This window comes from Mizuhopecten yessoensis, unplaced genomic scaffold (assembly GCF_002113885.1).
Source record: "Mizuhopecten yessoensis strain PY_sf001 unplaced genomic scaffold, ASM211388v2 scaffold8035, whole genome shotgun sequence".
NCBI lineage: Eukaryota > Metazoa > Mollusca > Bivalvia > Pectinida > Pectinidae > Mizuhopecten > Mizuhopecten yessoensis.
The window spans coordinates 879,273-894,289 of NW_018407346.1; the positions used below are offsets into that span (position 1 = coordinate 879,273).

Below are 15,017 nucleotides of genomic sequence, written 5' to 3' on the forward strand. Positions count from 1 at the left end.
GGGGTAGATGAGTATTTGATGTCTACAGTATAGGGTAGATGGTTATTTTATAGGGGGGTAGATAGGTATTTAATGACTACAGCATATGGTTTATGATTACATTATGGCTACAGTATAGGGTAGATGAGTATTTGATGTCTACAGTATTGGGTAGATGGTTATTTTATAGGGGGGTAGATAGGCATTTTATGATTACGGTTTGAGGTAGATGGTTATTTTATGAGGGTAGATGAGTATTTGAAGGCTACAGTATAGGGTAGATGGTTATTTTATAGGGGGTAGATAGGTATTTAATGGCTACAGTATAGGGCAGATGAGTATTTTATAGGGGGTAGGTTGGTATTTAATGGCTACTGTATATGGTAGATAAGTATATTATGGCTACAGTATAGGTTCGATGAGTATTTTATTACTACAGTATAGGGCAGATGAGTATTTTCTAAGGGGTAGATGAGTATTTTATGGCTACAGTATAAGGTAGATGAGTATGTAGGTATTTCATGACTAAGTCTAGGGTAGATGTTTAACTTATGGGGGTTGATAGGTATTTTATAGTTACGGTATGGGGTAGATGTTTTTTTTATGAGGGTAGATGGGTATTTTATGGCCACAGTATAGGATAGATAGTTATTTTAAGGGGGTAGATGAGTATTTTATGACTACAGTATAAGGTAGATGAGTATTTTATGGGGGTTTATTAGGTTTTGCATGACTGCAGTATAAGGTAGATGGTTATTTTATTGGGGTGGATAAGTATTTTATGACTACAGTATAAGGTAGATGGTTATCTTATGGGGGTTGATGGGTATTTTATGGCTACAGCATAGGGTAGATGAGTATTTTATGGTTGTAGATGAGTATTTAATGACTGCAGTATAGGGTAGATGGTTATTTTATGGGGTAGAAGAGTATTTTATAGCTACAGTATAGGGTAGATTGGTGATTCGTGTTTGAATAGAGATAGGTATTTATACGCATAAGTATTTTATGAATAAATATTAAAACTGTAAAATTATTCTACATCAGATTCCTTTTGTGGATGGGGAGATTGACATATCAAAAGATAAACAATCTGGTTCCAGCACACACTCCCATTGAATTGTGGAAGTTATTCATTCTGTTCAATTATTTAGTCATTGTAATCATGTATCAACATCGTTTACCAATAATTGTTTTTGATAGTGCTTTAATTTCAATCAATATGCTACATGTAACCGACTTATAACTTACAACATATTTCATGGATCAAAGTCATGTATCAACAGCAATTATAGATAACATAATAAAGAAATGCTTCTCATTTTAACATTTATTTCACAACAATCAACATGGATGACAATCATGATTTAACAGAAACAAATCATCATAATAAATAATAAAAATATCACCAGTTGTATCATCCTCTTCATCACCTTTACCCTCACCAGCCTCCTCTTCCTCAAATTATCATAAAAATCATCCAAAATATAACATAATAAAATGAATAGGTTCAAGAAAGGAAAAAACTGCAATGAGTGCCATATTTTCTTTTCTTATTACAAATTATTTTTTAATCTCTTGATTGAATTATATAAGTGAGTTAATGAATTTTGCATTTTTTTAATTATTTTTTTCAACACGAAATTGACACATTAATGTAATTTTAAAAGGTTTCGAAATGGTCTGCTTTGTATAAGTACTTGATTAAATATTTGATATGTTTAAAGAATGTTTTAGTGAACAATAGTAAATGTATGTGTTAATTTCACATTTTCAGAGTCGTGTTTACCCTTGTTGAACCTGCTCTTTCCAACTTAATACATCATCAGGAGTGTCATAATAAATGTATTTTTATCACTTTTTTGACAACATTTGTTGCATAATACTGAAAGTCATCCGCAATAAATTGTTGGTGTCATTTATAACTGGTCCTTATTCATACCTAGACAATCTCAGCTAAGGACACAATTGATCGCAAGAATTAATATCATTGCATCATATATTAGTCCTTATCTGTATATCACACTTGATTTCTCAACAATAACAACATTCGTTTTAGCAACAGAATATGCATGTTTTTACTAACTGATCCTCCTCCAGACCCAGACAAAATGTATGACTCCATTTATCACATGAAGGGCACCGGATCATCTCGTGCTTCCTTTTAGATTTGCCAGGGTTGGAACAAAAGGGCAGGTCACATCTTTTCATCGTCACTTCGAGAGTTTTTGATGAAGAAATCAGACGCTGAAGTGCATGTTGTCTGAAGGTACGCACATGACACTGCCTCATCAGCCGTGGTAGCACATCTTTGAAGATTTAATTATTATGTAAAATGAATTAGTTAACATTTATTATAACAAATAGAGGAAAGGGTCGTTAACAATGAAAACAAATTTTAATGGTGAAATATCAATAGTTATGAAAATTGGATTATAAACCAAATGATTTATGCTTTTATTTTCATGGCTGGTGTATCCAACATAAGTAGGATTATTTCCCACCTTTGTGTGGCCCTTAATATTTGAGAGTATAAAAAAAAGAAAATGCTAAAATGTAAAGTGCTATCTATTTAGGCTACAAATAAATAGAATTGGCTATTTCGTATCTATATTACTGGCAACAACAGATATTATATGTATGACATTACATTCCTTCCATTATATAAATAGGAAGCATATAATGTTTGCTCTATTTGTTGAGAAGTTAAAAATGCAACAGTTGCATTCTGCCCCTAACTTATGATCCCAAAGTATGTTACACATACTATGTTATGGTGGTGTAATTACATCTAAAATTCAAACATAAGTTGCCAAAACCTAACATCAGTACAAATACACAACGAGAGCTTCCATCTTCTGGTCCAATTGATGGTGTTCTTGTTGTCCATGAAGGAAAGTCGAGCATCCATGAATTTCCTGATTAAAAAAACACCTAACAATAAGTATGCAAGTACAGTTTGAATTTAAAGAGAATGTTTTCTTATACACAAGCAAAACAATTCAATTTGAATATTTCCAAATGAAATATAAAGCTATGTTAAATTACATAAACTTAAATCAATTACCAGGTTATACCAGGTAACCATGGTTAAAAACATATATAAAAAGGTGCAGAAAAATTCTTATATGCATTACACATCAAAATTACTTGTAAAATCTTTGTTTACCCTGTTTTACATGTTATAATATGTTAGTATTATAAAATGTACAAATCATCTTGTAAACGAATATAATTAATCAATCAAAAAAGTTGAAAATAAATCATCTTCATCTTTCAAGTATCTTAACAAAGTTGTATTTTGGCTTACCAAACTGAAGACATTAGAGTTAATGATTATGCATCGTCATTTTTTAAGCGTGCCTAAATACTATACTCAGCCGTTAAGAAGAATGGCCTGGACAAACTTTCAAACGATTTGAATTTTGAAATACACATTGGGACCTGGACATTCAGAATTCGAACCCTAAGTTTATCTTTAATAAGATATTGCCCAGTTAAGAGAATGGAATGGACGGGAAATAAGTATTTTATTGTAATCACATTATACATGTAGAGTCTCCCTGATTTACCGGAAACGGACTTAATTGATTCCTGGATCACTGTATAAGTAATGCTGTTTCTGTAACCAGGTTCATTGTTTGATACCGCGACTTCCACTCCGTCGTTCTCACCAATGGTGTTATGCCACTGAGTGTACTTGACAACAACGTTAATGACTGGACAGCAAAGAACAATCCGAAACCAGTATCAGCCGCCACCACCATGCAACAAAGGGGGATAATCCACACTTTTGGTTTACTAAGCTGTGTTCTATTACGAAATGTATTTGTATAATTACATGGTAAAATTCACAAACAAAATGCCATCAGATTTATATCGATCCAGAAATTAATATATAGTTGTCAGGGTGTCAATATTTCACTCCTTAAATATAGAAGGTTTTTGTCATTGTATTGGACTTCGAACAGAAAACGGCCCCAGTGGAGTGTACTTATAAAAGGCATCAAAACTGGAAAAATATGCGGTAAAATTGGGAAATACTGCACTCGCGTGTGTGGAAAATAAAAATATAGATTTTGTTCACTTCCAAAAATATGTGTATTATTTATGGATTACCTTAAAAGCAATACTTTAAGCTATATTTCCTCAGTAAGTATATAAGTTTGTTTTACCACCCAATTATTCACTTACAGAAGTTCAAGCTTCACTTACCTGCACACAATGTATAATACACATGTCAAGTAACACCACAACTATTTCTCCAATACACGCGTGCCGGTTTAGATCAATGGCTTCTCGTTATGATGCAATTTTTGTCCTTGTCATCATTCAGATTTATTCTCTTTTATAAATGTATATCGTTCATGACTGCATAACATCTGCTAGGTTCCGCTACGAACATGGTTATTTTCATAGCATAAACTGCTATGTAGTCATACAAATGTGAATTTACCTATTCGCTTGTACCTTCACAATATTATAGGCAAGTTGTATTTGAAATAAAAAATGACTAATTTAATATTAAAGTGTAGGTTGTACATTTACTCCAGTATACATGTAAGTCTATGCAAGAATGCCAGCTTCTGGGCAATACCGAAATGTTGTTTGTACAATTCGTCTAATGATGCGTTAACCGAGAATATAGAAGGTAGGATATTCCAAAATATACAACTATTTTTCATATTAAAGATTCCATTATGCGTAAGAATATTCTGTATGCCGAGTCAAAGTTATTGACTTAGTCTAACGAGACAATATTCCCCAACTATCCTCTAATTAATAAACTAGATATAGCTGTTCGAAAGCACGGTAGTCTAGTGGTAGGACGCCGGGCTTGTGACCGAAGGGTTGCGGGTTCGAGTCACGGCACGGCACTGTGTTGTATCTTTGGAGAAAGAAATTTAGGTTAAATCCTATTCAATTTCACATCAGTTAAACAATATTAACTACAAGAAGCAAAGAATGGGGGTTGTTTTGGAAAAACGTATGATTGCATCTGGATCTCTTTTAAAATTTCCAAAAAAAAACCACACTTCAGGGAGAAAAAAAGAAGTTTAAATCACTAGGGACAAGCTATAGCTAGGTTCCGAGAGCTCCTGATAAGTGAACATCTCACTCGACGTGAAAAAACTGTTATCTTTAGCATAGGTGGTTCAAGAAGAGTGCATGTAAGTCATGGTAACCGTTAATATACACAACAACGACGTCGTAGGAAATTGTAGACGTTAATCATCTCCCTGGCTGGAAACTGTATCGACATACACAATAAGGCTTGAAACTGTGATACGCTTCATCCTGCCATGTTGTGATGCACAAAACACGCAGCCTTGATATGATTCACGATATATATAGAAACTGGAATTAAAGCTTACAACGAGAAATCAGGGTAAGGAGATGTATTATGATGTTTCCGAAGGCACGTAATATTTTAAATTGCCATGTATCCTTATTTTGTATATACCTAGTTATCTTATTCATACATGCTATTGTGTACTTATATCATTTAAAGGATTATATACGAAAAATCAGAAGCATCTAAATTTGTTATCCATCAAATGTTCCTGCAAATATTCATCTTTATTGCAACTTTATTTTGTTTTTTAAGTTAATATCAATAAATACGTGTGTAGTTGTCGTATACTGTGTGTAAATACTGATTTGCAGTATAAAATCATCGGTACATGTCTTACCACTATCGAACAATACAAAGGAATGCCATGGCTTGTGTTTTGCAGATGTGGATGTTTGTATGTGTGCTGTGTTGGGCGTTTATCTCAGCTGAAGGTAAATTGTATAACAATACTCCTACACACATATTGCTGCCGTATAATTTACAAGTGTAATTTTGCTTTATTTTAAAATATTACATTTATTATAGATGAACATGAGTAGGGGAGGTAATGACGTATTAAACTTTGGTTCGTTCTTTTAAGCTTAACTTCAGAGCGCTACAAAATAGTGTTAATTTAGAGCTATACATTATTGGAAAACGTTGTGCTTGCTTACAAATTATAAACATAAGAACGTATCAAACTATTGTTCATTGTTTAAAACTGAACAAGACTTTTACAGATATCTACTATTTAAACGGATGTAAATTAAAAGCGTAACATTGACCAACGTTATGCTAACAAATCATAAGGATTATTTGATTTGGTCATAAATTCTCCCTTAAACACATTGAGTTGCATTATTATTTATCAATACTCGAGTATTGTCAATACACATGCATCTTGTGAGCCTTTGAAGGCATAATGCAATAATTACCGTAGTTACCGTAGTTATACATATATTTGGGTCGTTTGTGAAAGATGAAGCATTTATTTCTTAAATGATCCCTGTTCCTCTTTAAGCCAAAACACTAGATACTTTTATTGTTTTTTATTCAAACATGAAGGAACCTCCTGTTAATGTTGTTTAGTGACTGGTAAAGGTTTCTAGCGTTTATCAGTCATCACTCAGATTGTTAGCGCAACAAAACAATTATCTGAAGACTGAAGATCAGTATGTTGTTGGTCATTAATATGTTTCAAGGCTAGAACCTTGACAGATATTAAGTTTCTGATATACAGTTAAAAGTGCGGCAGTAGCACGGTGTTCCTTACAAAGTTTTTTGTGAGAGTTTGGTTTTGGTTTTATATTGTGTAACGTCCTATTAACAGCTAAGGTCATTTAAGGACGTGATTCCATGTGTGTTGTGTAAGCGTGCATGTGAAAAAATGACGAATTAATAGTTATCTTATCTGTCCGTCATTTGCATTTGTTGTCATTGTTTTTTTTCTTTGGTCGTGTGACTGTAAAGATGTCGGATATTTTGTCTTATGTAGCTGATGATGTAACCTTTGATCTCGTACTACGTCATTTCTGGGACTTTCGGATGCAGTATTCCCCAGAGTTTTCAACCTACCAGGGCGTATATAAGTATAATGATGCCACACGATCAATGAACTTGTCTGTGATTGAACGAAAAAAGGTTTGTATACATTATAATATAAATCAATATTACAAACAATTTGGACTTTATTTTTTAACGTATGAAATATTTTTATCTATACTTACTCTTACATAAACAACACTTTCTCAAACAGTACTATTTCAGAAAATGCCGATATTTTTATGGTGTTGTTTTGTGTGATGAATAGTTATTTCTTGTCTGTCTCTTTTGATCTCGAAAAGTCGACTTTATTTTGTCATTTAGTGTTCTGGTATATATCTATCAGTCTGAAGAGCCATCTAAAAGACATAGTTTACTGCAGACTAAGCACATTATGGATCCATTCAGATAACAATAGCAATAAACAATGTTTCAATACCCCAATATTCGCATCCACATATATTTACTGGAGACTCGTTGAAAGCAAAATAAAGATTTTTTTCTTTATTACTTGCACGTGAATGGCGAACTTAAGATGATTTACCTTGCAGGCAGCGGTTGAATCATTTCTGTCAATGGTGGAGATAATTAACAAGGATGAACTTAGCAAGGCTAAGCAAATGGAGTATATCATTTTCAAAGATTACATAACAACTTACCTCGAGGGTTACAAATGGGCCACGTAAGTAATCTTATACAACATGCAAAAACGCCATCACATTAACTAGTTTCAATCTTACGCTTTGATGCATATCATATTTTGTTGACGTGATATAGGTATAGCTTTATGTTGTCTTCCCTTTTTGTGACTTTTTAATTAGATCGATATAGGTCAAACTGTGTTATCAATTAATCATATGATATGTAACTAAGCGCGATCGGGTTTTCGCGGTAGAAAACTAAGATTCTGTAAATGTATTCTAACAAAAACGCAAGCCGATTGAGTTCAGGATGTTGCAGATTCTTATCCCATAACCGAGGTAACCCAAACCCACATAGTTACAGGAAAGTGTTTCTCCTCGCACCTCAATAGTTCGATTATATTTCAATTTCTATCATGGTACACAGGTATCCCGTGTGGGCCCTAAATTTAATATGACCTCTTCACAACTAAAGCTGCGTTTGAAAGCGTCCACATAAACAATGTACATGTAGGTTGTGCTGATAGGAGATGAAAACCACGGCATAAATGAATAGATATATATACTGGGAATAATAATGTTAATGCAAACTTATTATGTTGAATGATAAAAAAGAATTATTTCAATACCGACTCCTATTTGGTATATCTTGCGGATGAATACATCACCAAATCAACATCGTCAAATATAATTTATCACGTAGAGGTGCTAGACAGATCGGACGAGATTGCAAAAAAAAATCTAGCATCGGGTATGACGTGGGAAATCCTTGTCTGACGTGCGATAATGCTATGTCTTGCCTCCTGTTTTGATTCATCTCAGCTGTTAATGTAACGTTAATTTTTTGCTTTGTTTGTCTTGGTTGATTTTTGACTGTGATATAGAATGTAATTATTAACTATTATGAAATAGTTCACCTCAGCGATGGTTTTGTTTACTGTTTCGTTCTTTGGAACATTACAAACACCAGAATTGTTTTATTTTAAGCGCGGTATTCTTAGTGCTTTAATTATGTGGTATAGTCGTTGATCATTACAAAATGTACCCGATTTCATTTTCACCCCCAGGTATGTGCTGAGTCCTGTTAATTTTCTAGAGGGGATCCATTTGTATTTTCCGGTAGAAAAAGCGGAGACTAACACACGAGGTGACTTCGAAAATTACATTGTTAGAATGTTCAACATGCCAAAATTGGTAAGACAACATACCTTACCAGTATATCAGTGTTTAGTGGAATAAAGGATTTCGTAGAATCCCATGGTTTCTATTTACTGTACATCGACATTGTTTTTACCCATCAAACGTTGGTGTTAATATGTAAATTTGGTCAAATCAGGTATTTAGTTATCACTATGTTAAGTTTAAGAATGAATTCAAAAGTATACACAATGTCACAAAACGAAAAGGTTACGAGATTTCAATCAACCAATTTTTATTTATTTCTTTATCAAAAATAGGTAAGATGGGTGTATTTTAAACATATATATTGTCATAAAGCTAACAATATTTCAATTTACTATTTTCATTTCAATTGTTCTCTTTCAGGTCGACGAAGTAATCTCCAGGATGAATGAAGCTATTCGACTCAGTTTGACATATCACAAAGTTTCTATCGTAAGTATATAATTTTAACTATATAAAAAAGAAAATTCAAACTGTATTTGCATAAAAGAATGTGCATTTTTATCAAAGGAGAATCGTTGAAATGTAAATATATAGAGGATATTTAATGCAGCACTCGTGTAAAATATCAAAATATTAGCCTAACTCGTGAAATATATTTGTTATTACTGAAGACACCATTACATTTTCTATTTATTACATTTTTAAAACATAAAACATGAAAAATGTAATGCATTTAAAAAGAGCGAGAATCAGAAGCGTAATAATTAGCGCCATATTCTAATGACGTCATGCTTGACAACAAGGCTGCGCGCCATTTGGAATGGGATACACAACGCAATTCCGACGTTTTCTGTTATTTTCTGGTATCATTGCTTATAAAAAATATTATTAATAGTATATTTATGTAAATACTTAAGTGTGTAACCAAACAATTTACCACAACAGCCACTTATTCAACCGTCGCTTCATTTGAATCTGAACAAAAAACGTTGCCTTTGAATGCAGCGAATAGAAGATACAGATATAATTTGTCAATAGAAAAGGTGATATTTTCACACTGTGCAAATATCGCTACTGATATTTGTCACAGTGTAAAAGATATCAGTTTTATCATGTTGATATAATCCGATATTTCACTGGTACCAATGTAATAAAATTATATATTAATTATTCATATTAAATCGTTTTACTTTACTTTTTAACTAGCCGACTACTTTGTTAACTATTTGTATTATTTTCAGGCCGCAGTGCCAGATCAAATTGAAGATTTGCTTGTTGGTGTTGATGAGTCTAACTTTTATATTCCGTTAAACAAGTCACTCGAGAAGTCTTTAATACCTGAGAAAGACAGGTATAAGATTTCATTCAAAACAATATTTTAGAAACAATTTCTTGTCATTTTTGGAATCACTTATCATATGCTGTATCGAGTATACTTTTAGCAATTTCTCTTTAAGTTATTTGTGTAAATTCAGAAGTATGCAATTCATATTTTTCATGTTTATGTTTAGTGAGATTTGTTTAGTGAGATTTAGTTCAACTGATTAACATGTGCATTTTAGCAACATCTAAACAAAATTTAAAAAATGAATAAACATTAGCTTCAGATAAGATATATGTCTAAGGGTTTAGCGATCATTCAAAGCCAAGAATATTAACAGACAATTATGTAATTTGTAAATTATTAACATGTCATAAATGTATGTTAGTTTGTTAAGCAATCTATTAGTTATGTTCATAAAAGATTACCAATAGAATATCGGCTTGGCTCCAAAGGTAAAGCAATATTTAAGATATACATTGTAACTATAAATAAATAGGTGCAAATTAAACAGTACATAATTATGCTAATACTATTTTCATCATATCATCAAGGCGGTCGCTGAGGGGAAGAGGTAGAGAGGGCATCGCAGTAGTACTTGATTCTTACAGAAGACTTAAAGACTATATAGAAAACGTGAGTTGTTTTAATTAACAGTTCAAGAAAGGAAGAACGCAAAATATGGCAAAACTGAATTGTGAAATATTTTTCATATCGATTCTTATATATCACGTGTCACTATCACTCAATTGTATCAAAAGTAAGCAAAGACAGAGATTACATTATCAATGTGAATATATTTAAATTTAGATGCATATTTCTCACATTTCGGTTTCAAAGGATTAAGAAATAACATCAATTAGAAAAATATCAAATCATCAACACAAGGCAATATCTGGAACTCAAAGTTGAAGCTAAAACACAAGGGATATTGAATTAATAACAAACCACTGCAAAGAACTTCAACAATAACAAATAAAACGGAAGAAAAACATGTTAGTGTACAACATGTAAATGTATTTAATTGCATGCAATTTTAATTATCAAATTACATGTAAATATGTGAAATACATGTATGTATATACATGTGGAGGCACGTAGTCTAGTGGTAGGACGCCGGGCTCGTGACTTTACTCCGCTTGTTCCAGTCTACTCAGTTGTAAATGAGTACGTGCTTGGGCAGTGCTAGAATTGTAGAATGCTAGCTCTGAGCGCTGAAATGGCAGCACCGGCTGTATGCTCCCCAGGGATTTGAGCAAGATATTGGCTGTTTGCAAAGGCCCTATAACCACGGATACTAATTTGTGAACCGCTTTGAGACGACCTACGAACTAGATTGTAATAAAGCGGTATATAAGAACCTCGAATTATTATTATTATTATTAATAATATTATATTACTTTTGTTTCCATTAAAGACCTACCTTCATCACACGAGGCCTCAGACGTCTGTTAAGTCCCTGCGGAATGGTGTCGACTACTATCGAGCGTGTCTCAATTGGCATACTTCTCAGGATGTGTCGCCTGAGTATGTTCACAACCTTGGACTGCAGGAGGTCAACCGAATATACGGAAACATGCAAAAGGTGGTGAACAAAAAAAACCAAAATAACAACAAAGATTGATAAAATATTTTACCTGTAACTGAGCAAGATCGGGTTGACTCAGTCTCGGGCTAAGATTTTGTAACATCCCAACCTCGGTTAAGCTTAACCCGCGACTGAGATAACCCGATCTCACTCAGTTACAGGTAATAGATTCAATATTTCAGATGCGCATGATTGTTTCAATTATTTTTGTCTATTTTATTCATTGCAAACCAATTGTTACTTACAATACCAAAATGTCAGCGTCATGCCCTTCTGCCGGGGCAAACGTTAGTGCTTAATCTAAGAAACGTCCATTTTTCATAAACGGAAAAAAACACCATTTTATTATGTTTTTCCTGTGAAGATTTTTATTTTCTATTCTTCTGTTTATACTTTCACGGTAAACTTTTTTTGGTTTAATCTTTAAATATTAGCAAAATCACGTATTTCTACAAAGCGGATTATTTTTAATGTTTCTATTGTAATTTGTTTTATTTCAGGTTTTGAATCGATTTTCCTTCACGGGTTCTGTAAAAGCCTTTTTTGACAGTATTAAAAACGACGCTCGATTCATCATCGATGATGCAGTAAGTAAAATCAAAATACATAAAAATGTGGAATAATATTTACCGAGATCGATATCAACTATGAAACACATTTATCAAATTCAGGAAAGTAATGGCAAGCGGTTTATTAGCAAATTTATCTACAAACATATCTATTCCGTACGTAATTTAGGATTTTGGAATATTGTAGACATTACCAAAATATTTAAAAGGTACAATAAAACGTGTGTAAGCTATGATCACCTTTAAAGAATCGACATCTACAATAATTTTTTATTAATTCCTATCTTGTATGATAGAAAATCGCAGGTTAAGAAAATAATCTATAAAATACGCAATATTACGTTGGCATAAAGGAGAATTTTGCATGTTAATTTCAAAGACCGGTTTGTTTTGTCAAATAATCCCAGGGGAAAAGTTTTTTTTTTTTTTTATGCAGTAGACAATCAAAACGACTTGAACCTGTTGGAATGATAGAAAAGAGTAATTATATAATTCTCAATTGTGTAACATAGGGAAATCCCACTCTCAGAATTTAAAATTTGTGCAAGCCTCCAGTTCAAACTATTTTGTATAAAAGGGTTCTCAGGTGGGATTTCCATACAGTACACCCCATGCATGTACCTTCCTGACGTGAGATGTTTTTAATTTGATTCTTTTAACCAGGATGAAATAGTTGAAGAGTACACGAACATTGTAAACAACAGAATCAGACCGATATTGCCAAAATATTTTACAAATATACCGAACATTAGGATGACGTAAGTAAATATATCAGAATTGTTCTAGGTTCCTTGTTTTCACAATTGGACATCATATAACTAAACGTATATTTCATATATAATAGATAATCGCTCTATTTGTTTGATTGAATTTCATGTTGTGTTTGTATTGCAATGGTAGTTGAAGTTTAAACTGTCTTTAGGACAGAATGATGCTCAAACAAAAAATATTATTATCACTACTCCTATATCGGAACAAAAGTATTGATAATCATTTAAGGTCTTCATTTTTTATTTCCTTTTTTTATAAAGTCTCAAGCTTCAAAATGTTCCACGTTATATAACATTTTAACTGAGACCATGTTTAGGAGTATGATATATCTGTCGATGTCTTGATTGGTGTTCATTCAGAGTGGAGAAATCCCCAAATGACGGCACTAGGGGTACGTATGCTTTGGCTTCTGAGGTTAATCCCGGCAAATTCCTTATCAACCTACATAGACCACGGGAAAAGTAAGTTGTGTAAGAAAAATAGATGTGAAATTTCAATAAACATGCGCCAAGAAAAAAACATCCGCCACGATCTTAGCAAAATAAAACCTTTTTCTCGAGGTATTTTCAATACTTTTATTCCATTGCCACTTTGTATCACTTATCTCATTAGAAATGGAGCAAACATGCTTCAGGAACCCGTGTTTATATATTACATGTTTATTGAGAACATATGTATGGAGTACATGATTATGAAATACATATGTATGAAGTTCATAATATGGAGTACATCTTCATGGAGTAAATCTTTATTGAGCGCATATAAATAGAGTGTATGTGTATAGAGTGCATTTATATGGAGTACATGTTTAGAGTACATATTTACATATATTTGGAGTACATATTTAAGGAGTCCATATTTATGGAACACATGTTTATGAAGTGAACATATATAGTGCATGCTTTAAAAGGATTTCATGGTAGCCTGTCATAGTTCATGCTACACACTCGACCCCTGTCGTTGCTTAAAACAATTGTGCATATGATTTTTATATTGCATTCAGGGAAAACGTCACATCAGTAATATTTCATTGTTTCGTAAATCTCTTCAAATTTCGTGATTTTATTATACCAGCATATTTGCAAAACTTTGAATTTGGGATAAAAAACAGCCACCTATTTAATGTTTCTTATAGTATATTTATTATTATAAATGACTCTACCTGATCTCTCGTACATATTAATAATTTTGGAACGTTTTATTTATTTCAAATTACCATAACAATTATTTAATTCTCCCAATTGTAGACTTTCATAACTTCATCTGTTTTGAACTAAAACCCATTTTCTATAAAACATTTTTTTAATATAACGGATAGTCAAATGCCGAAACTATGTCATTTTTGTGCATTAAGTGCTTTGCAGATTTATGCAAAGTGCCTTTATTTTTGGGACGATTATACAGTATAACCTCCAAAGTAAGCCTGGTTAATCAATATATATCTCACAAGAGAAATCATAAGGTTGAACCTGGCGTAAAATATATTATATAACGCTAATAATTGAGTTGACCGTGGTTGAATATGTCTTACAATGCAACACGCAATATCTGCAAAGAGTTGTCATTCCCTACACTCACTTACAATCTCTACCTAGAGTTTTCGTCCTTTACACTATCTTAGAACCTATAACCAGAGTTGTCGTTCCTTACTCTACTTTTTAACTAACAATCTCTACCAGGAATTGTCGTTCCCAATACTCTCTAAAAATCTCTTCCCATCGTTGTCGTTCTACAGCCCCACTAACAATCTCTATCCAGAGTTGTCGTTTGTTACACTCACAAACAATCTCTACACAAAGTTATCGTTCCTCACACTCACAAGCAATCTCTACACATAGTTGTCGTTCTTTATACCCAATAACATTCTGTACCCATAGTTGTCGTTCTTCACATTCACTAACAAGCTCTACCCAGAGTTATCGTTCCTCACATTCACTAGCAATCTCTACACATAGTTGTCGTTCCTTACACTCAATAACAATCTGTACCCATAGTTGTCGTTCCTCACATTCACTAACAAGCTCTACCCAGAGTTGCCGTTCCTCACACTCACTAGAAATCTCTATCCAGAGTTCGTTCCATACACTCAGTAACAAGCTCTACCCAGAGTTATCGTTGCATACCCCCCCCCCCCCCCCCACCACAC

General features: G+C 33.0%; 1 protein-coding gene across 1 annotated transcript in view; it reads left to right on the plus strand.

The window, feature by feature from the left end:
* Nucleotides 1-5,206: 5,206 nt before the first annotated feature.
* LOC110454712 overlaps nucleotides 5,207-15,017 on the plus strand; it is a 21,547-nt gene continuing 11,736 nt past the window's right edge. The window contains exons 1-12 of the mRNA XM_021504366.1: nucleotides 5,207-5,368; nucleotides 5,718-5,766; nucleotides 6,810-6,955; nucleotides 7,408-7,538; nucleotides 8,565-8,691; nucleotides 9,043-9,111; nucleotides 9,864-9,973; nucleotides 10,498-10,579; nucleotides 11,361-11,528; nucleotides 12,032-12,118; nucleotides 12,764-12,858; nucleotides 13,231-13,332. Coding sequence (XP_021360041.1) covers nucleotides 5,718-5,766; nucleotides 6,810-6,955; nucleotides 7,408-7,538; nucleotides 8,565-8,691; nucleotides 9,043-9,111; nucleotides 9,864-9,973; nucleotides 10,498-10,579; nucleotides 11,361-11,528; nucleotides 12,032-12,118; nucleotides 12,764-12,858; nucleotides 13,231-13,332 — 1,166 coding nt within the window. The 5' untranslated portion in view covers nucleotides 5,207-5,368. The remainder of the gene's footprint in view (nucleotides 5,369-5,717; nucleotides 5,767-6,809; nucleotides 6,956-7,407; nucleotides 7,539-8,564; nucleotides 8,692-9,042; nucleotides 9,112-9,863; nucleotides 9,974-10,497; nucleotides 10,580-11,360; nucleotides 11,529-12,031; nucleotides 12,119-12,763; nucleotides 12,859-13,230; nucleotides 13,333-15,017) is intronic.